Source organism: Manacus candei, unplaced genomic scaffold (assembly GCF_025592945.1).
Source record: "Manacus candei isolate 608988 ecotype Guabito, Panama unplaced genomic scaffold, ASM2559294v1 h1tg000055l, whole genome shotgun sequence".
NCBI lineage: Eukaryota > Metazoa > Chordata > Aves > Passeriformes > Pipridae > Manacus > Manacus candei.
Window position 1 is genome coordinate 1,048,776 of NW_026138103.1, and position 22,169 is coordinate 1,070,944.

The 22,169-nt window shown below is 52.5% G+C and overlaps 1 protein-coding gene across 1 annotated transcript; it reads right to left on the reverse strand.

Moving 5' to 3' along the window:
- Positions 1–55: 55 nt before the first annotated feature.
- Positions 56–21,991, reverse strand: LOC127477583 (hydrocephalus-inducing protein-like). Its single transcript, XM_051802085.1, has 31 exons — positions 21,960–21,991; positions 18,990–19,126; positions 18,232–18,353; positions 17,953–18,144; positions 17,407–17,556; positions 16,118–16,357; positions 15,673–15,844; positions 15,045–15,212; positions 14,580–14,753; positions 13,335–13,483; positions 12,758–12,904; positions 12,261–12,465; positions 11,666–11,807; positions 10,302–10,419; positions 9,812–9,967; positions 9,195–9,388; positions 8,832–9,014; positions 8,472–8,591; positions 7,046–7,205; positions 6,778–6,950; positions 6,418–6,616; positions 5,686–5,785; positions 5,057–5,156; positions 4,696–4,864; positions 4,191–4,411; positions 3,808–3,862; positions 2,990–3,194; positions 2,388–2,620; positions 1,654–1,805; positions 696–891; positions 56–205 (listed from the first exon to the last, which is right to left on the reverse strand). The coding sequence occupies exons 1-31, from the start codon at positions 21,974–21,976 to the stop codon at positions 71–73; spliced, it is 4,884 nt and encodes a 1,627-aa protein (XP_051658045.1). The 5' UTR covers positions 21,977–21,991; the 3' UTR covers positions 56–70.
- Positions 21,992–22,169: the final 178 nt, after the last annotated feature.

The following is a 22,169-nucleotide window of genomic DNA, read 5'->3' on the forward strand; positions in this document are numbered from 1 at the left end:
ACTATGTCCAACATGTGGCTGCTGCTTAGACAAGCCAAGAACGGGGCACACCTTTTCCCTCTGTGAATGATCACACTGCACAGTTAATGAATTTACCTTTTCCAGTGGAGTCCTGTTCCATTTCTGCAGTGTGGAAGGCACAGAGTGCGGACTGCGTGCTTTTCAGGAAGAGAACTCCCTGGTCATCCATGATATGAACTGTAAACTGAGAAAAGGGAACACGGAGCACAATGACATTGGTGTGAGGAGAGGCTGGCACGGGGGTTGAGCCCGTACGGCCGCTGGTCCAGCACGGGGAACCCAGACCAACTCCCCTCCTCAAACACAGCGCCCAGCACAAAGGTTACGTGAAGTCACACAGGGAAAAAAGAGTGTTCAGAAGCATATGGATAGAACTGACATAGAGCCAAACAGGACAGTCAGTCACGAGCAGAATGTAACAGAACCACAACGAAGTTTAATTAAAATGGAGTCAACCAGTATCAAATGCAATCTCATGGAACTGGGACGTCACACACACCCACATGAGAACAAAATGTGAGCTGGGAGACAGGAGAAAAACACCCCACCACCTTTCTTGTCTTGTGTTCAACTGACAAGGACAGACTGGACAGAAAATCACATTTTTGGGGACCTTTCCTCCACAGGACAAGCGCTTGTTCCCAGCCCAGAGCATTCCCTGAGCAGGTCCTTACCTTTGTGGGTACAATGCCATTGTTACGAAGGACCAGGGGCAGTGTCTGTGAATCCCCCAGCAGGAGCCTCCTGAAGCGCAGCACAGGGGTTCCTCTCTTACTCCCAAGGCCCGGGCACTCGACTGTCACCTGAGGCACGTGCCCCTCTCCACTGACAGTGAAGGTCAGCTGTTGGGGTTTCATCTTCACAGACCTGCTGGAGAGGCACAGAAACCATTTCAGCCAGAGCCTTCCAGAATAACAGTTCTAAATAATTTCCCTCATTTGAATCATGCCATACAGCAGATAAATAACGAGGCACCAGATGAGACGTGGCAAATCCTCTGGCTGCAGTGATAGGAGACATATGCAACAAGCAAAAGCACACCATGAGAACAGTATGAAAGAAGGGAAAACCAAACCAACAGCACCGTCAGTAAAGATTATTTCCAAGGATCCTAAAGAAGGAATTGCTTGTTAGGGCAGAAAGCTGACCTCCCTGTTCCAATTCAGCCACTAAAGGCTTGGGGAAGGGCAGGTCAGAGCCCCAGTACACAGGTGCCAGGGAGAGGAACTGGGCTTCTCTTTGGTAGGAGCTCCAGTCACTCCCCTGATATAAAAATAGCTTAATGTATGCCTGGAAACCACACAGGATCACTTCCTTTTACAGAAATAAGGAGGAAATCTTGACTTGCTGGCACAGAAACTGCTTCATCTGAGCCTTTGGCCTTGGAAAGCCCCAGCTCAGCTGTTGCACTTGTCAGTAACTTCCAGCTGGCTACCTGAGGCTCTCTCTTCAGAGTCCCTCACACAGCCTGAAGTATCCTCCTCATTTTCCTGCTCTGCTCTGCCTAATGCTTAATGCCCCCTACATCATCTCATGCCAGGTACTCTGCCTAAGGGTACTGAAAGCATTAGAGGCACCAAGAGGAGAGGCAGCTACCAGAACGGTCCCCCCAGTACTTCACGGGGTCACTACCTTTTTGGGCTAACAAGGGAAGCTGTGAAAGTGCACTGGTAGTCCTCCTTTTGTTCTGGAGTGAAGGTCACTGTAGCAAAGGCGTGGGATAAGCCAGGAATGCTCATCTCAACAGGATCCAACTTGAAGATGTTGCTGATGAGGCTGCGAGGCTTGGGGGGAACCCACAGTGCAGTGTTAGTGTCACATCTTTCAATGTGACCCAGTACATTCCTAGATGCATCCCTGGGAACAGCCCCAGACAGCCTGTCTTGCTTCATGCTTCCCTGGGCAGGCTCCCTCCATGCCAGGGGATGCTGACCTTGTGCCAATGCCCAGGCGAGCAAAAGCTTGCTTTGAGGGCTGGGCAGCCACCCCAGCACATGTGGGAGGTTGGGATGGCACAGAAACCCTTCAAATAACCCAGGACTGGCCTTTCAAGAGAAGGAAAAGCCAGGAAATGCTCTGCTTTGAGCTCTGCCCCATCGGTCTGTAACAGCCCCTCTCTGAGTGTGCTTTCGAGAGATGTTCAGAAGGATTCCCACCAAAGACCCAGAAGCGTGAGCCAAAATTTGCTTGAGAGATGTGGAATTCAATGCAAGTGCCCCCCTGGCATTGCTGCTCTGCCCTGCAGTTCGACCTGCCCTGAGCTGGGCTGGTCCAGCTGGGCCAGAGAACGCAATGACTCTGGAGAACAAGGCAGGCTCTCACATGGCCTTTAGAGAGCAGCGCTCACCTTGGCCTCTTGTTCTTACCTCTCCAGGCATGGCTTTGATGGAGAGGACCACGTCACATGGGACACTGCTGCCATTAGAGATCTTGAAGCGAGCTGTGGCCTGTTGCCCAACCTGAACTTTGGTGAAGATGAATTTGTTCTCATCTCTGATGAACACACCGTTGCCTTGCACCGACTGTAACGTCTGGCGGAGATTGACGTTGCTGTGGATCGGGTACTGCTCAAAGATGGACGTGACGTCTTCAACAAGCGCTGCAGACAGACCAGAGGAAGGGCTGAGGCTGGAGAGTCTCTTTGCTGAATTCACCTGGACCCAGTTGGCCTCTCAGAAGGCTTGATAAGCCCTTTCTGTCCAGGTGACTGCAAAACCCAGCCTTGGATGAGAGAGCTCAGTCAGTGAGGATGGAGCTCAGTCAACCTCAGTCTTAAAGGGCATTGCTTTCCTTTTATGCTTCCACACATCCCTCCCAGCCTCTCCCCACTGGTGGACTCAAAAAGGACTGCAGCCTCTGAGGATTTTAAGGTGGGACTTCAGGACTAGGGTGCCTCTCTATCCAAGTAGCAAGTTTAGGTGCTGATCAGCAGCAGGACTGCCCACGGCAACCTGTGGACAGCACGTACCTGGGAGGCAGGACTCTGCAGTCAGGGTAAAGGGAATGCCCAGGGGATTGTCCTTGGGGTCTCTGTTGCTGATGTCAATGTACAGCTGCTCCTCACATTTCCCCTCTGCTCCTGTGTTGCAATCCACTGTGATCTTCTGCTGGCCCCCAGGACCGACGGAGCCGGAGCAAGGGGACACCGTGAACACGCCTGCACTGAGCTGAGCCTGCAGAAAGAGCGCCAGGACAGGCTGATGCCCAACAGCCGTGCCCTGAACACCCCCAGCAAGGAGGATGCCACGCCTCGGCCTCCAGCTGGGCCCGAGCACCCAGTGGCAGGGCAGGGAAGGATGACTCCACGGCCCAAAGGCAGCCCCAGGATGAGATGAACAAGCCAGGAGGAGCTGCACGTCTCTCCCGAGTGGCAGAGAGAAAGGAGTTGGGGTGAAGAGAACGAAGGTGGTAGCTGGGATCCTTCAACCTCCAGAGGTACAGGAGAGCAGAAAGGACTGAGAGAAATGCCGGGAGAGAGGGAGGGGATTGGGAAGAAGAAAAAGCAGAGCTGTCAGTGCTCTATGGATTGGGAGTTCAGATGGGGACAGTTTGCTCCTGTGGTGTTCCCAGATCTGTGCTGGCTAGCAGCCACCAAACACAGGACCTGCTCCCCTCTCTTGACCCCACAACTGCAGGTCAGAGCCAGAGCATGGGACTGTCAGTGGAACTGAGCAGATAATGGACTCTCCATCCCACAGACCTTGTCCTACCCCCAGCCTGGGCACAGCTGCATCCTCCCCCATCCCCTGCAGCAGCACACGCTGGGCAGGAGCAGGAGCCACCCACCTGTGTGGAGCGTTTTCTTTTCCTGACCGAGGGGGCAGATTCCTCTTGCTGTGAACTGAGAGGAGAAAGCAGAGACATCTGTCATGCTGAGCTCCCCTGCCTTTGTCTGAGGCCAAAGCTGGCCTTCCTCCCCATGCAGGAAAGCCTTCCTGCTCCCGATGGCCCCCGGAGAGCTGCCTGCAGTACCCATTGCTGCAGCTCGTGGACAGAGCAGCTCTGTCACCAGCTTTGTCCCACACATGGGGATACTGAGGTGTTGTTTTCCTCCCTCTTCCCAAGCCAGCAATCCAAATGGACAATAACCCAGGTCTGGCTGCCTGTCACACACCAGCTGTGTGGTGGTGCCTCCTCAGATAGAAAGGCTGGGGCAGGTCTTCTCTTACCTTTGCAGTGGAGGTGCTTGGCGGGTGTAGAATTTGAAGTTAAGGGCACCTTTGTTCTCCACAATTAAGACCTGTCTCTTCTTGGTGCCCTTAGCCATGGCACCGAAGTCGATGGGCGAGGCAGGCTCGATGCTGTACTTGCTGTACACAGCTCTCGCCGACACCCTCACTGGGATGGTGGCAACGCTCTCGCCTCCTTGACCCGATTTGAGATCAATGACCTGCAACCAGAGGAGGGGCTGGTAAACACAGCAGAGAGGCCAGCCTCTACCCCTGTCCCCTGACCCCAGCCCAGGTCTCCAGCAGCTCACCCTCCCTTTTTAAAGGCCTCTTCCAGAGCCAGATTTCCAGCTCTCTTATGAAGCCTCCCAAATGGTTTTGGAAGTCTCTGTTTGTGTGTGTAGGAGAGAGGATGCCCCAGCTAAAGCCTCTTTGCACAAGACACCTCTCCTGCTTATGCTCCCAAGACACACTGTGCTAACAGAGCCGGGCCCAGGCAGCTCACCTGGCAGAGCAGGATGGGTTTGCTCTCGAGAAACACTTCAGTCGTGGGGTGGAAGAGGACCTCAACTTTCACAGGTGGCTGGGAGGCTTTCAGCACAGCCCTCTGCGGCCGGACAGTGAAGGGAGATTCCAAGTCACCCCTCTTGGCACTTCCAGTGGTCAGCTTGAAACTGTGGAGAAAGGGAAAGAATGAAGACCTCTGCAGTTGAAAGCACAGGTGCCACCAGCACAGCCAGCACTTTGCACAGGACCAGAAAAAAAAGAAAAGGGAGCAGCACGGGAACAGGTTCTAGCCATGGACAGGGGGAGAACGCAGGCCTGGGAGCCTGAGGAAAAGCTCAGCACCAGGCAGCTGGACTCACCTGTACTCAATGTCATATAAGCCTTTGTTCTGCAGACTCAGGACGTGCTTCTTATTATCCAGGACATTAATAGTTCCAAATTCCAAGCTGCCATCTGGACCTGCAGAAAACCCACAGAGCGAGGTAAGAAGTGGTGAATATTTGTGAGCTGCTGCAGAGCACACCAGCTCACAAGCTACACAGTTGGAGTTCTTGGATGGCACAAAACCCTCTTCAGCAAGTGTCCCTTCTCGGAAGTGTTCTCTAGCTACTTGGCTGCCCTTTCTCTTCTCACTCCAGTATCTGCAGGGTAGAAGCCAAGGAGCTTGGTTTCCATTTCCTTGCTTCCAAGCACAAATCCAGCTACTTTATGTGCTCTGCTGAGCCAACTGCCTGTTCAGATGACTGTTGTTTCAAAGCACCAAATGCAATCTGCACACGAAGCTGCACATTTCCAAGTTCAGACGGGAGAGACTCAAGGCTGTTGGTGCCCTGACAGTGCTTTACTTCACGCAGCTTGCAAGGTCTGTGCTTTATGGATCTGTGCCACCCTTGCCTGCTATGCCATCCCCTCCCAAGGGCTTTGGTTGCCCACCTGCCAAGGTAGTAAAATGCATCTGGACTGTGTTGTCTGGGAGGCATCCACTGACCTTCAGGCATGTTGATGCTCAGATTAACATCGTAGACCTCCACAGAGACTTTGATGGTTTCAGCTTGAACAATGCCCAGGATGTTTTCTGGATCTGAAACCTGAGGCAGCAAGAAACAAACACTGCTTAGACCATTCTTTTGGAAGACAGCCTCTAAGTCCTTGTCTCTGCCAGCTGCTTCCCCCATGGCCTCCCTGGCTTGACAAGTGTTTGTGGACTCCCAAGTTTTCTTAACCTGTTCATCTCACAGGCTGCCCCGGCGGGATTCCGCTGCATTAGGAAACCTTATCAGCCCAATTCTGCACTCCCACAGCAGGGAATGGTGCTGCTAAAGCACCCTTGAGAGGGCCAGGGCTGTAAACACAACCACAAGAAATGGGAGGTGTCCCAGAGCAGGTGGCACTGACAATTAGCGCCCTCCTCGTCAATCACCTCGCATGTTTGCTGAAATGCAGCCTCTAAACCACAGGGAACAAACTCCCAGAAAGGGTGCAGAGCGAATGCTGGTCTGTACAACCAAACAACAGCCTTCAAGGCTGCACAGCAGCAAGGTGGCTGTGCTACAGGCTCTGGATGCAGAGCCTGGGCACCCGGCCAACCCAGCACAGAGGCAGAAGTTGGGGCCACAGCACCCCCGTGTCTGTCAGGTGCAGCTCTCCCTGACTCTGTCCCTAAGAGCACACGGCTGCTTGCTCTGCCCTGCTCTGCCAGGCAGGCCCAAGTCCCTCTCACCTCTAGTTGGATCATCTTATTTGTGATGCCAATCTTCTCGGCCTTGAAATTCAGCTTCACCTCAAAGTCTGTGCGGGGCCCAACGATGCCCCTGCCTTGCGATGCAGAGAAGGCATCTCCAAGGTCATCCAGCCCACTGAGATGCCATGCCATGGGCAGTGGGCTGTTGTTTCTCAGGACCAGGGTCTGGGTGTCAGTCCTGCAGAGACAGGAAGACACTCAGTGTCAGTGCTCGGTGGTCACACCAGCCTGGCCACTGAATGCAGCTCGAAGCAGCTCCATCTGAGCCTCTGGAACCAGAGTCAAACCTCTTCTCTTTGTCACGAGCCTTGGAGTGCCCTCAGCCGTGGGATGACTGACCTGTGCAGAAGCAGCTTGTTGAAATGCAGCTCCTGGGGGCTGACCCTCAGCTTCATGTGCCCCCCTTTGCAGCACAGTTGGAAGACCACTGGCTCCGGGTTGTCCTTGATCCAGCAGACAAGATTGTCTTCCAGGAGGCCAGCAGAAGTCGGGTACGCCCAAATACTCAGCTTCTGAACCCGTCCCCACAAACAGACACACAAAGAGCCCTCTGTGAGCAGGAGGAACGGCACTTCTGCAGTGCCTGCCCTACCTGCTCACCTCCTACCTTCTTCTCTGTGGGCTGCAGCCTCATGCTGGGAGGGTCCAAAAGGAACGTCTCTCCTTTGCTGTCGTTCTCAAAGGAGAAATGCACCTCTGCCTCCATGGGGGAGTCGTTGAGGATGGTTAACTTTTCGCTGTTGCCGGGGCAGTTCTGTGCCTTGTACCTGTCCAGAGAAGGGGAAAAGGCTGCAGAGGAGACTGTTGCCCTCACCACACACCGAGGAAAGCACCGTGTGCTGGCAGCAGGAGGTGGCACTGGAAGACCATGGTCTAACAAGCAGGGGAAGAAAAAGGATCCCTGTCAGGGGCACGAGGCACAGTCTGTGTGCTCATCCTTGCCTGGCTTTGATGCCTGCCCTTATACCTGGTGCCTGCACCCCAGAAGCGTGACAATGCACAGGCCATTTCAAGAGTGTTTCACACCATATAAATTCAAAAGTGCCTGGAAAAACAACAATACACCAGGCACAAGGGTTCTTTCCCCTTCTTTCTTGGGGTGCCTTCCCTGCAGAGGATAGAGAAAGGCTTTGGAAAAGATGTTTGCAAAAGAGTTTTGCTTATCTCTTTTAGAAAAGTTGTCAGACTACCCTGGGTTAGCTCAAAAGTCTGAGGGAAAGAAATCAAAAGCATCAGTTCCCAAGGGGAATGTGAAAGATAACAAATGACCCTTCCCTGAGGTGTGCAACTGAATTTGGAATGAAAGGGCTAAAGAGGCAAACAGAAATCCCAGACCATCCATCAGCCTGGCCTTCCAGAGCTCCCATGGAGACAAGAACTTAACTTCAAATGTTATTAAAAAAATAAAAAGAAGAGTGACATTAAAAACAGAAATATGCCAACAGCTACAATGACAACACTTTTAGGCAGACTTTTTCCAGCACTGCAGATGCACTGGAATCTCAGGAAAATGTAATTCCTGCTGTAGGTTCCCCTCTGACTCACACATATTGGCAGGTCAAATCACAAAATCTCACTACTATTAAAGATTAAATGAAAGGTTTACAAAACCATCCAGAGAATACTTGCTTGTTTAGTCTACCTGTCGAGCTCAAAGCACTTGAAAAAGCACCATAAAGTTCATTTCCTAAGGGGTGGAGTTGAGATGTGGAGGGGACACAGGTTGCCCCAAGTCACCTTCGGGCTGGCAGCAGCAGCTCTGGTGGCTCTGAACACCAGGGCACCCACCAGGCTGGCAAAGCAGCTCCTCCAAGGCTCATTTGCCTGTTATCTGCTCACACTCACACATCTGTGCTCCCTCAAGCCCATGTGTCTGCCAGGTCTCAGCCTGGGACTGCCCTGCATTGTGCCACTGGGACAGTGTGTCTGCAAGTGTGTCCAGGAGAGCACAAGGCCCTGGAGATCCCCTCCCGACATCTCAGCCTGTACAGGCAGCACACAGGGATGCTCACTTGGGAGCAGGGAGCACATACCACTCTCCTGACTTGCCACAAAGCAGCGGTCCAAAGTGGAACTGCTTTGTGCTCATGACATATTCCTTGGAGATGATGTCCTCCTTCTCCTTGCTCTTCCTCCAGCGAGGAAACACCAGCCTGGGCAGAGAAAAAATGGGGAATGAGGAGCTCTGAGATGCTGCAAGTAGGAAATCTAGTCAGAAAGCCATCACCCTTCTCGGTGGCTGAGGTAGCAGTTCAGCCTCCCAGCTCCCAGCAGAGGAAGGGATGCTGGGTGACTCAGGCAGCACCATCTGCCCCAGCCAGAAGGTCACAAGGGGCAGCCCTGGCTCTGAGGTCGGGGGTGCAGTGTGGGATGCTCCCGTGGCCCAGCCTTACCGTGGGTTCTGGCTGATGCTGGGGTACAGGGCAGTGGCACTGCAGGGCAACTGGTACAGGCGCTTTGAGCCCAGGATCTCAAAGTTCATCAGCTGGTCAAACTGCCCTGGCACTGTGGGGCTGAAGCGGATCTTCGGTTCCACCTCAGCGTGGGCAGGAACGATCCACCGGAACCTTCTCAGCCTGGCAGTTAAAATGGAAGCTTCAGACATTGCTAAGGGGCAAACGAGACAAGGAGGAGGGCTGTGCACTCGCCATCCCATGGAGGCACTGGCAGAGGGTCGCTGCGGAGCTGAGGACGACGGACCTTGTTTGGCAAGATGAGCGTGAAGCACAGGGATCACCTCCTCCCCTGCAGCTCACCTGGCAGGTCTCTCGAGGGTTGAGTCACTCTGCAGTTGGCTTTTCATTGGCTCAGGTGAACTTCGGGGTGTTTCTGGGGAGTGATCCTGGAGACTTTTCGGGCTCTGGGGGGAGTTTGGCTTTTCCTTGCTAGACTTGTGTCTGCTCGTGGCTTTCCCCTCCTTCAAGTGGTCCTGTGCCTCTGCCTCTGGGGCCTTGGCATAAGGGGAGAGAGAAAAGGGAGAGAGAGGTGAGACCTCCCTGAAACACGCCCCTCCTGGAAAGCAGAATGGGGGATTTGTTAGCCAACAGGAGAGAGAATAAATAATCACCACTGCCCATGGACTTGGTCTTCCTTATTGGTCTTTGTCTTGCCTTGGACACCCCTCCTTACCCAGGACCCTCTCCCCACCAAGGACCCTTGGGTTGATGGGTTTAAGTGATTTTTTTCCTGTTGTCTTACAGAACTGCTCTGTGTCTCCAGCAGAGCTGTCTCTTTTCTCTCATCCCTGGTGGAAAGGATGCCTGCAGACATGGGGCCCCATCACGTCTTCACTGCCCCTCCATGGTGACCCTTTTCCATCCAACCTGTCCCCTGCCCTGGCACCCTCACTGAAGGCACAAAAAGGAGTACCCACCACATCATCTTCTGCAGCAGCACCCTCAGGTTCAACAAGGATGAAGTGTCTGAGGTCTTGTGATGCTGTGGGGACTCTGTCCTCCTCTGGGTAGGGGACCACGGAGAAAAGAGAGCCAGAGGGAATGGGAGGTCCCAGTCCCAGAGAGTGCAGGATCTAAAACCAAAGAGAAAAGCCTGTTTATACTCCTGTCACCTTCATCCTCACACTCCTTCCCTAAAGGCCCTGAGCTTTTGGCAGTGGAGTTTTTGATTTATACAGACTACAAGTGCTTTTTTATTCCCAGTGGGTCAGCAGGCTCCAGAGCAGAGGCAGGACCTACAGTGGGACCAAGAGAGAAACCTCTCCCAAGTGACTCAGCTGAAGAGAACAATGCCTGGGAGCTGCCCTGCCCTGGGACCATTTTTAATGATTTCCAGACTGAGAAACTCTCTGAACAGATGGGATGCTCTGGTTTTTTGGTTTCCTGCTGCTGCTCTTTTGCGGGTACCTTAAACTTCTCCGAGTGACCATTCTTGTTCTTCTGCAGCTTATCTTGCTTCTCTGAGGCTCGTGATGACGCCTTTTTGCTTTCCTTATGCTCTCGAGCCAGCCGCTCCAGCTCCCTTCTGCAAGCCAAAGAGAAAACACCCCTGAGAGTCTCCACCAGAAACCTGGGCTCGCTGTAATCCCAGCTGGCTTCGCCCTTCACTCCTTGACCCTGAGGCCAGGCAGAACTGTCAGACCATCTCCGTGGACCTTCCTCAACCCAGACAGCTTGGGAACATCCCAAGTGAGGAAGGCTGGGAGGCGACCTCCTGGGCCAGCCAAACCTAAGCCTTGCCATCAGAAGGTATCAACTGTGCAATTTCTCCCCTGAGACCCACCCGGACACCTCCAGCACGCTGCCAAAGGCTGATCCACCATCTCTCTGCAGGGATGACTGATGCTGCTCCTCTCTTGGTTTCCCAGTTTAGACCTGCCCATAAATTGCTAACACCTACTTATTCCTCCTCCTATGCTTACTTGGCTCCTTCAGCCCCCTTCTCCCTGGGCTGTGCCTGCTCATTAATGAGAATAATCATAGCAATCAGAAAGCAAAGGCTGCAGGAAGTCCCCTCCTGCAAATCAGGCTCTGATTCACCAGGTTTCCTGCTGGAACACAGCTGTGACCAGGGCACACTCGTGCTGTCTGTCCTGGGAACTGATTTGAAACAGCCCTGGCCATCTCCTCCCAGTACAACAAACATCAGCCTGGGCTGAGAGAAGTGCTGAAACACAGGCTCGCTTTAAGCAGCTTCCCCTCCCAGCTCCACACTCTTCCTGTGCATCCTCCTGAGCTGGGCTGCCCTGCTGGGCCAGAGCTTCTCCCAGATTCACCTGCTGCTGCAGCTGAAGGGCAGCCTAAGCTTTTATGGATGGTGCTCCACCCTAAGGAAAGCCCTGACACATCAGCACTGCAAGGACTTCATCTAGAGCAGGACTGGGGTCTAAAGCAAGCCAGCACAGCTGTGTCCCACACCAGCCCACACCACAATCCTGCGGGTTTGGTGAAGAAGGGGGACGATGAAGATGAGAACCAACATCACGCACTTCGAGACACTTCCGTGGGCAGTGGCAAGGCAAGCCCAGAGCCCAACTCCCCTCAGGCCATGTCTAAGCCAGAGGGCTCACGGCTAAAACGGAGAGATGATGTTCTCATCTCAACAGAGGAAAGTCCTTCCTCTCTTGGGAACCGGGGACCTGGACCTGGCCATCCTTGTGCTGCTTCTGGCCTTTGCTCTTGAACCCCTCTGAGCTCAACCAAGGTCCTTGGAGCAGAGAAACCCTCCAGGGACACTACCCTGAGGAGTAACCCAGAGGAGGTTTACTTACCTCTCCCTCCGCTCACGCTTGATTTGTTCTATTTTGTAATCAAGCAGAGCTGTCTGCTTCTCAGAGAGGGCTTCGTACTCGTCCACATCCACATCCCAGAGACGTTCTTCCTCTCTCCGGGCAGCTTCTTCCTTCTCCCGTGCTTCAGCACAGACCACAAGAGAAGCCATCAGTGACTGCGAGCAGAGCTTGGGGCTCTGGGTCAGCTGGGAGCATTCACAGCTCTTTCCTGACCCAGCCTCTCACCCTACCAGGAGACACTGCGGAGCTCACATCCCTGCTCCAGAATTCAGACAGCCCCCCAGACTGTGGCCTGGCTCAGGTGCACCACGGCTGTGGACAGCTGGCTGGGGGCTGCTCACTGAGCCACGCCAGCTTGCACTTGCACCCAAGCTTTAATGATGGAGATTAAGGTGAGTCCTACAGCCTCAGCTCTGCTGTATGTAAAGAAGCTGTGAGCTGAGTGCTGGCTACACTGAGGCAGAAGGTGGAAGGATCAATAAAAAGAATTCTTACAAGCTCTGCTGCAAATCCAGATACACACAGCTAAGGTTGAGGGCTTGAGAGAGATTTGAGAGGGGTGGAGATATCTCACCTTTCTGCTCTTTTTTAGCTGCCCTCTTCTCTCTTGCAGCTACCTGCCTGCCTTTCCAAAACTCAGAATCCTGGAAGATGTTCACAACGTGGATATGAGGGCGATTGCTGACAGCTTTGAGCACGCACAGGAGAGAAGATGCCAGGCTGCTCGCAAGGAGGGTCTCCAGGCCATCAAACACCACTCCCTTGTAGCAGTCACTCAGCTGCCAGGAGAGACAAACAGGAACAGCGAGTCAGCCATCGCACACGTTGGGCTCGCAGCGGGTCAGTAAATGCAGATGTCTCAGGACACCAGCCACTGTCATTCCAAGTGCATTAGCTACGACCAGCTTGGATCTGCCAACTTAGGGCATCTGCACCTTCCCCCAAGGATCCCTCATGCGGCACAGGATCCTCCAGCAGCAGGTACAGACCTCCTCCTCCTCCTCTCCGAGCTGTACCTCACTGCCTGTCTCTCTGGAGCACGAATGTCTCCCTTTCCCCCACGCCACGTACCTGCAGCTGTTCAGAGATGATTTCCACTAGCAATTCCTCAGGCAGCACACAGCTCCAACACTTCCTCTTTTCCTCCTTTCTCCCTGCCCTGGTGAGGATGGTCAGTCGCTGTGGCGCAGGAGCGGTGGCGCAGGAAACGGCTGCCATCTGCAATGTGGAGCATGGTAAGGAAAATAAACCCCTGCAGAAAGCCCTGGACAGTTCCCAGTGCTGGGCTCACATCTGGGCTTCCTCGCTGGCGGAGACAAGGGCAACCCTGCAGTGCAGGCCCTGGAGGGCCCGTCCCTTGGCCAGCAGAGACCCAAGCTTGCAAGCCCCCGGCACAGCCTCCCACAGCTTTGCTCGCCACCTGCAGCCAAGTCAGCCAGGAATGCACTTTGCCCACAAACCATTAAGAACCAATGGTGCTTTTCTGCCAGAGCACATTCCCACCCCAAGCCATGCCCAGCTGGCCCTTGGCACTATAGACCCTGCACCAGGCCCTTGGTGACAGGGAGCCTCCACTGTAAGCAGCCCCTTCCCATCTCAATGGCAACAGGAAGGTCCCAGGCATTAACCAGTGCAGATCATGTTTCACCTTGGAGGGCACTGAAAATCTTGCCTGGGGTTTGTCAGATGCCTTATCCTTGGTTGCTGAAGCGCTCTGGTGTCCAGCACTGAGGGTCTTCTGGCTGGCTTTGTCCCCAGGGCTGGGCTGGGTTTTCTTGGCCTCAGCACCCTTTTTACCTGCAGAGGGGACAGATGGCTCAGCAGGGCTGTGAGGAGCGAGCAGGCACCTTCCACCCCAATGGGCACAGCCTTGCCCCTGGAAGGGACATGGCACCTGTCCCCCAGCCTGCTGGGCACTGGCAGCACTGCTTCCCAGAAGCAGCTCCTTCCCTGCTTATCAGCAGGATACAGCACACCAGCCCAGACTGGATTTTAAAGCCAGCCCTAGGTCCCTCCTAACAAACGTGCACGCAGGTGACACTGCTAGCACAGTAGTTCCCCTACGGATCAAGCCAAAGATTTGCCCTCCAGGACCATTGTTTCCATACCTTGCACCCATCCTGCATTTTCACATGGAGACTGTAACATGCAGCCCTGCCCCAGCTGCATCACCCGCCTCTGCTGGAGCTAAATCCTCCGTGTGGGAAAACCCCAGCTGGGATCCACACCCTTCTTCCTTCCACCAGCTCTGAACCCAACCAGGTTCAAAGCAAAGCAATGCAAAACTTCTCCCCACACTAAGCAGGTCTGCCCTCACCCTGCAGAGCTCAGGGCACCAACTGCCAGCAAAGTTTCCTGAAAGTCTCCAGTCTGATCTGGAGAACAGCACAGCGTGCACAAGCTGCATGAGCCAACAGTGGGCATAGGAAAATCTCTGGAGAAAAGAGCTCATCTACAGCATGTTTCTCATTGGAAACTCCTCTAGGAGCTTATTCTTCCCTTCCTCTCACATTTGCAAAGCCACACTCATAGCTGTCTTGTGCTTAATGAGCCACTTCAGAGGGCTTTTTCCTTCTGAAGGTGGGCAATGGTTCTGCCTGCTGCCCATGAGCAGCAAGCTGGATTCAGCTTTGAGGAAATAGAAAAAATTCAGAGAAAGAGACAGGTGTGCTTCACCACCCCTAGAAAAAGGAATATGTGCCAAGAATGGCAGTAAAAGTGCCCCTGTGGGAGCCCTTCAAATCGAGCTTTCTGTTTTCAAACTAGCCAGAGATGCACAGCACCCATGCTCCCTAAGAGACCCGAGGGCTGCCAAACCATTTCTCTGAGCAAGCAGAAGTGGACGGTCGTGGTGGTTTCCTAAGCATGCTCTGGGTGCAGCGTTTCTCCTTACCCGGCATCTGTTCCCTCCTGGCTCTTTGCTGACGGGCAGCCTCGACGCACAGCTCCCGGGCACGGCGCCCCGCCGAGCTGCGCTCGTCCGACATGGCTTCTGTCACCACCTCGGCCAGGGACAAGCAGGCGGCACTGTAATACTTGGACAGGGCGGCCGCCGCCCTTGTCTTTCCTGAGAGAGAGAGGAAGACTGCTTGGTGACACCTGCACGGGAGGCATTTTCAGGGACAGCCTCTGGAAACTCACAAACGGCTTTCAAGGACGGTGGGAAAGCAAGTGCCCTTCTAGGGGAGACCACGAGGGAGGCAGCTTGAGCACGGTTACGAGCACTGAACTCCAGCCCCAGGTGGGTCATCTCCACCTCGTATGCAGCTGAGGACTTTGTCTCAGGCACCACGCTCCACCAGGATGCATTTCTCCTGCTTCCCCCTCTCCTTGCAGCCCAGGGCTGTGGCTCCCGTACCTGTCCGGGGGGTCCCATAGACGATGATGGCAATCCCTCTGGGCATTTGGGCTTTGAGCTCTTCTACAACGGGATTGGTGTCGAGGTAGCGCCTGACAGCCTGACGGATGGGCCTGTCACACTCGTCCACCATGTCCTTCAACAACCTGATGCTCTCTTGAAGTGCTGCTGTGCAGAACCAGCAGAAAAGTCAGCCTCCTGCCTACCTTGGATCCTGATCATCCTCCCTATCCCCTCCGATCCCAGGAAAGGAGACGGCCGAAAGCAACGGGAGCTTGTGCTTTTGTTGCTGGGAAGGAGCAAATAGAAAAGAGCCAGTGATATTAGACCTGGTTCTACTGGCTGAAGAGCTCATCTGATGCTACTCTTTGTGGCTAAGGGACGCAAGGGGATATCCTGACTACTTCCCCAGTCTGTGGCAGGCAGATAGGAGCTGGCTTTGGCTACACTCCAGGTTGGCAGAGGATGCCACAGCCCTTCACCCAGGAATTCCTCCACCAGGCAGGAGGTCAGATGGCTGCTAAAAGCATGGGCTTTGCATGGAGAACAAAGTGACAGAGAGCTCGGGGTGTGTGGGCTGGGCTCCCTGCTATGTCCCCAGTCAGAACAGCCAATGCCAAAGCCTTACCATTGTCCTCGCCTGATTCTTCCTTGCGCTTGGACATCTCTTGACCCAGAGCCTCCATCTTCTTCCATTTTTCATAATATTCCAGCACCTCTGGGGGCAGCTTCTCACCCACAGCGCGTGGAGGCATCACCACGGCCGTCCGGTCTCCAAACTCCTCCAGCGTCCGCAGGATCTGTGCGTGTGGGGAAGAGAAACCATCCACAAGATTCCTTTATCAACCTCCATCATACCAACAGACTCAGCCCATCTTCTCCCTCCTTCCTTCCTCCCAACAACACAGGCTATCCAAGCCCCTCCACAGACTGCCAGCAGGGATGGCTCACCTCAAAGTGCCACCAGGCTTTGCCCTGGAGATTGCCTCCATCTCCCTGGCACAAGCCTGGGAAGGCTGGAGTGCTGCACAGCTTGGGGAGCACACACATGGGGACCAGACCTTCCCTCTCACCTTCTCCTCCTCACGGTACTCCTCGTCAAACTCCAGGGAGTAAAATTCAGTGGGGAACTCGCAGGGGTTCTTCACCACCACTGTCCTCTCCAGCTCAGGGCCGCACGGAAGCACCGCTCCCAGCTTGATCTCCATGGGGCTGAACTCCAGCCGTGGCTCCAGACCCTGTCCTGAGATGTGCAGCACGAGGAGCTGGCTGTTCCCACGAACGCTGATCTTCAGCTCGGTTTTGTAGGACTTCTGAAAAGAGAAAAGTGCCAAGAACTTGTCCATGAAGTCCTAGGTGACAGGACCCCAAATACAAGCCTTGCTCAAAGGTCAGGGGTGTTATCAGTCCCTCCAGGGGGAACGGAAACCCAGATCTTTACTTATGGTAGGGCCTACAGCATCTGTGTCCTTGGCTCTGAGTAACTGGGACAAATCCTGGTGTGCAGTGTAACTGGGTATTTGGGTATGAAGTGGATGTAAAATGGATTATCAGATGTTCTCCCCTAGTCATGGAGGAGCAGATGAGAAGGGCCCTCAGTCCTGGTACTGCTGCATCAGGCAAACACCAGCTCCATGAGAGAGGCAGATGAGCTCTGGCTGGCTAGAAATAAAGGTCGTCTTCTCTGCTCAGTGTTTGGCTCTGGTCAAAGCCTGACACAAGATGGTTGGTTACATCCGTCGAGCAATGAAAAGATCCCTGGGACTGTTCTTGGGCACGGAAGCACTTGTGTCCCTCCTGTTACACCCTGTCGGTTTCCAAGTCCCAGTGGCCACATGCAAAGGGCTTTTGGGAATGCTCCATCCTTGAAGTCGACTCCCCAGCTGCACGGCAATGTGCAGGCAGGCTGGGCCAGAGCCCCAGGGACTGCTGGCAGCACACCACTACAGGTGACTGTCCTGCCGTGCCCAGGAAGGTGTCTGGTGGCTGTTTTGTCTGTTGGTGCCAGCAGCAGGATGAGCCAGCATTGGCCCTTCCAGGTTGATGCCCTGTGACTGTGCCAGCTGCTCTGCACCCAGCGTCGCAGGCTGCAAATACAACCAGGCAAGGGGGAGGACGAGGCAGTCAGGCAGATCTCCCCCATGGGCAGAGAGGCAGCCACAGCACAGTGCCCTGATGTTCCCTGGGAGGATTTCAAGGCGCCTCTCAGAAGGGTGTGCTGCAGGGGAAACTGAGGCCCAGTGAGTGCAGGGCTTCCAGAAAGCTGCTCGTGGAGGAAGAGCTCATCTGCCACTCCCTGTGTTGGGCTCTCCTTACCACCCTGCCCTGACAGAGCTCCTGGGGCGACAGCTGCCAATCTCACCTCTTCCAGGGGGGAAAACTGGATCTGCAGGTCACACCACTCTCTACCATAGAGGGTTCCCTCCCGGGCCTTCCACTGAAAGACACGGGAATCATCCTTCGCAGCCTGGAGCTCCTTCTGACGCACGGCCGGTGTCAAACGTTTGTCCACCTGAGCACAGAAACCAGTCGTGTGAGGTCTCCTCGGTCTGAGAGGACAGAGCCTCGGTTCCTGGAGTGCTCTGAGATCCTGTCCCGGTGCTGAGAGCACCCACAGCAAACCCGGCGTGGCCCCCACGGTCTAGAACTGGAGGGACAACCTGCAGGCAGGGCAAGCAGATGGGGAGCCACCGTCCTGTCCTCGGAGGAGGAGGAGGAATGGGTGAGGATGGCAGGGAAGCAAAGCATCAGCCAATGGAACAGGTCCAGGCAAAGCAGCCTTGATCTGGACCCTCAAAAGCTTCCTCAAACACACTGTAGCCCAAGTGCTCAGGCAGCCACAGGCATAGAAAAGGCAGGAGGTGCAAAGAAAATCCAACGTTCCGTGTTCCATTTCCCTGTGCTTTACCTTCTTGGCAGGTTTGTTGACAGTGAGGAACCATTCACAGGGCGCGCTGAACCAGTTGTAAAGCCGGACTGTTTCACACCAGCACTGCCCAACCTGGACATCGGGGAACTGGAGTCTGTTCCTGGAGAGGCTGAGCAGCAGCTGAATCACAGTGGCACGGAGGCAGATGTGCAGTGTGGGGCCTTTCTCTACCTGGAGAAAGACAGAGAGTTCAGCTGAGAGTCCAGGCGACACGTGCTGCTGTGCCCAGCCTGCTGCCTGCCCCAAAAGCTGCGGTACCTTGATGGGCAGGAGCACATCCACCTTTCCCATGGGCAGGTTGGCACTTGCAAAGTTCACTTGAAACCGTTTGCTGGTGCCGTAGATCAGGAACTCCACGGGCTCCAGGTATATGCTGAAACCTTGAACAGATGAAAACAAAGCAGCTGAGATACACAAGCAACACAAAATGTGTCATAAGCATGTTAAGGCCATACGAGAGCCCTGCTGGGAGCCCTGGGAAAAACCCCACGCTGTGCTGTTCCCGGGACAGAAACTTAGAGGAGACACCTGAGCAGCCCTCAGACACAGCGAGCCACTCTGTGATGGAAGTGCAGATTTGCCTCCAGGCCTCTTTTGGAAGCCTACTTTGATCCACCAGAGGATCAAACAGGCTGTTTCCTCAATAAAGGTCGAACACAAGAGCTGTGACAGCGTGAACTCCAGACAAAGCACTTTCCAACCACAACAGATCCCATCTGTCTGCAACACCCCCAGAGCGCCCAAAGAAACTTGATGCTGATGGGAACTGAAGGCAGAAGATGCTGGCAGGTGAGGAGGGTAATCAGCCCATCAGGCCCCTGCAGGGAAGCATCAGGGCAGCCCCAAGCAGGCCAGGTCCCTGGGCACGGCTGGCCAGGAGAATTCTGGCCCTGAAGCTCCCAGCAGGGGCACTGGGAGGAAGAAGCTCAAAAAACCTCCCCATGTGCAGTGGCTTAAGCCAATCTGTCTGAGACAGCTCCCTGCAGCCCACGGGAAGCCTCTCCAGCACTGGTTACCTGTGTCACGCAGGGCACGTTCATTGGCCTGGACGGCCACTGGGTACCTCCAGGTGTTGGTGATCTTCACAGTGCAGCTTTTACTGTAACCCTGAACAACAGTGCCCATGCCCAGGATGTACTCGGGCAGCTCAACTCTGGAAGGAGGAGTAAGGACAGTCCTTAAACAACAGCATGGCCACACCTTCAAGTAGATGGAAGATTCAAATAAAGTGGACATTTCTGTACTCACTGCTGTAAAAACTCAACTCAAGCCTACAAAACCCAAGGCCTGATATCAGATTCTCTCTTGGGATTAATTAGTATTTTGCCCAAGATGATTGTATCACCACACCAACGCTCTTCCATGTAAGATGTCAAAGCCACAAAAAGCAATTCTAGAAGAACACTTCACATGGCTTCATATCCCCAGAGGAACAGCTTCCTCTGCTGAAAAGGTTATTGGGACTCAACCACAGAGGTTCTCCTGACCCCCCCAACCCTCATGAGCAGTTGCAGGGCAGCCAGAAAGTTAAAACTTCCCTCAAGTCCCAGCAGTGTGCATCTAACCCACTGAGGTCCACCTAACAGAGAGATCAAGCTGCCATGTGCTAGATAAACAGATATTGCTCTTCCAAGAAAAGGCAGCTCCAAAGAGCTCAGAAAAGTAACAAGGGACAGGTAAAACTGCCTTTATTCTAATACCTACTCAGCACAAACAGCATCAGGGCAATCCAGGAAAGGCTGGAGTGCTCAATTTTGTATTTAGCATGGAACATGCAGGTCAGCCAAGATCTGCTCCTGACACTGCAGGGTTTAATTTTAATCTTTAATTTTGCTATTTTTTGGAGAGCAGGACAATTAAAAGTTGCAGCTTTAGACATTTCAGGATTTAACATTAGGAACACAAGTCCTGGGTCCAACAGCCTCAGTCCCCTCATTATCATCAGACTGGTCCTGCCTTCATTGTAACAGACTGTGCAATATCTGTGATTTTGACCCTCTAAACTGAAAATTCACATGAGATTTCAGATATGCTCCCTTGTTCTCAAGGTATGAGATCATTTCTAAACACAGACTCAGTTCTCACAGATCCCATCAGACAGTCACACAACCAAGTCCAGAACACACTGACACACACATTTGCACATCAGCCCTGTTTGCTGCAGGACATCCACGATCATGGACATGTCCATTCTCTGTAAATATTACCTGAATTCTGCCTTGCACATCAGCAGTGACTCACTGTAAGTAAAGGTTCAGTACAACCTGCAGAGACATTTTTAGAAAGCTTTGCCAAATTGGCCCACGATTTTTTACATGAACGGGCTGAAGGCTTCATCCAAGCCAAAGAAAACAGCTGCACTCGGGTGGGGGTTCACAACTGTATTCTTTAACTATCACCATCAATTCTGTAATTTTAAAAAGCAAATTATCCAGAGTGTTTTTGAGATTCCTGACACAGGTGTCTTCACGAAGACACCTTGTGCTTTGAGGCCCTGAGCACGCACTGAGGTACCTGAGCATGGGGAGCTGCGAAAAGGAACCAGTCCAGGGAGGCAAACGAGCTCTCCAACTCTGAATTACACAGTGGGGAAAGCCTGGCTCAAAGGAAACGTGTTCCTCTGGCTCTAAATGCAGAATCTTAGAGTGCAAAAACAAATTATAAGCATCAGAAAGCTGATTTGTTTGTCCTGCAAGGAGGAGAGCAAGATGCCTCGTAACGCTTTGGGCTTTAGAGTCAAATTTACACCAAAAAGAGAAGGTTTAAGTTTATTGTACAAACAACTGATTGGAAAGGAAAAGCTTATGAGTGTCCCTAGCTAAAGAATGAATACCTTGAACTAAGGAAAAGCACTTCTGAAGTGTGGTTAGACAATGTCCTCGGGAGATGGCAATTCTCAGAGCACAGCCTGGCTTTCCTACGTGTCACCACGGTCACTGCAGGTTGTTAAAGTTGTGTGTGAGTGACCACAGAAATCTTTGAAGGTGCAGGAGACACAAACATTGCTGCAGTCAGCACTTACTAACAGTTTTCAAATGCCCTAAGCTTGAAAGAAAATAAATTCAACAAGGAAAAACACTGCACCTTAAATGTTTAAGGTTTATTTTGAAAAAAATTATTTCCAGGGAAGTAAAAAAAAAGACAAACAAAAAGCCACAACACAGTATAACATACCTGGCACAAACAGTACACAATTCTGCTCAAGGACTTTTACCCAACCAGTCATCTGAATCTTTGGAAGAACAATATCCAGTGAGAGACTTTAAAGAAAAAAAAAAAAGAAAAAACAAACCAGGTTTGTCTGAAAACAAGGCACAGACAGATCTCACCTGCAGTCCTGATGTTCGTGACTGACAAACTTGCTGAAAACACAGAAGGTGTCTTTCAAGTCATAAAAATGTGACCTACACTACAATAACAATATTCTATCCTTGCCAAGCATCAGCCTTTGTGTTCCCAAAACCAAGAAACAGGCCCCAAAAATCTCCTCTACAAACACCTGAAGTCTCCTGTTACTGCTGTTCCTGTTGGCAAATGTGAGTTCTACAATATCCCCAACTGTTAATGCTACAAACTCAGTAAGTACAAAATACAGTCAAAGTTTAATGCAGGTTCTCCCTGGTGAAATGGGACATTGAATGAAATGGATTTCTATGAAAATACTGCCCTTTTCCACAAATACAAGGTACATGGATCTACATACACAGATGATAAAAATAACAAGCCCCTTAACAGATAGCCTGGGTAAACTCAAATTTAGACAGAAGTAGCACAGAAACATGACATTATTTGAAGACAGTCTACCTGCATCTGCAAAAAAAAAAAAAAGCTTTCTAAAAGTCCAGATACTTTACAAAATGTATCCCCTCCACATAAAAAATCAGATTGTTTTTCTTCCCAGTTGCACAGTAGCAAAAAGGCAAATTTCAAGATAAAAAAAATAACAAGGAAATGAACATACTACCACAAGTTATAGCCACTCCTACCTGAAAAAATAACTCATGATGATTCCTCTGAAGCCACTCAGACAATAAGGTATTGTTCAGGGCATTCTACCTGAAAAAAAAAAAAAGATGGAAATTTTCAGCATTTTGCTTTAGAAAAGCAGAACAAGTCACATGCCTGAAATGTATTGATCTTTAGGTAATTATTAAGTCAAGAAAACTTATGAGAGCAGTAACTGTATCTTTACAACT

Excerpts from the sequence above, each read along its gene's own strand:
- LOC127477583 (XM_051802085.1), bottom strand. Across the intron at positions 4,865-5,056 it reads TTATATGACATTGAGTACAG|TTTCAAGCTGACCACTGGAA; the intron begins GTGAGTCCAGCT and ends CTTTCTCCACAG. Across the intron at positions 892-1,653 it reads TCCCTTGTTAGCCCAAAAAG|CAGGTCTGTGAAGATGAAAC; the intron begins GTAGTGACCCCG and ends GTGCCTCTCCAG.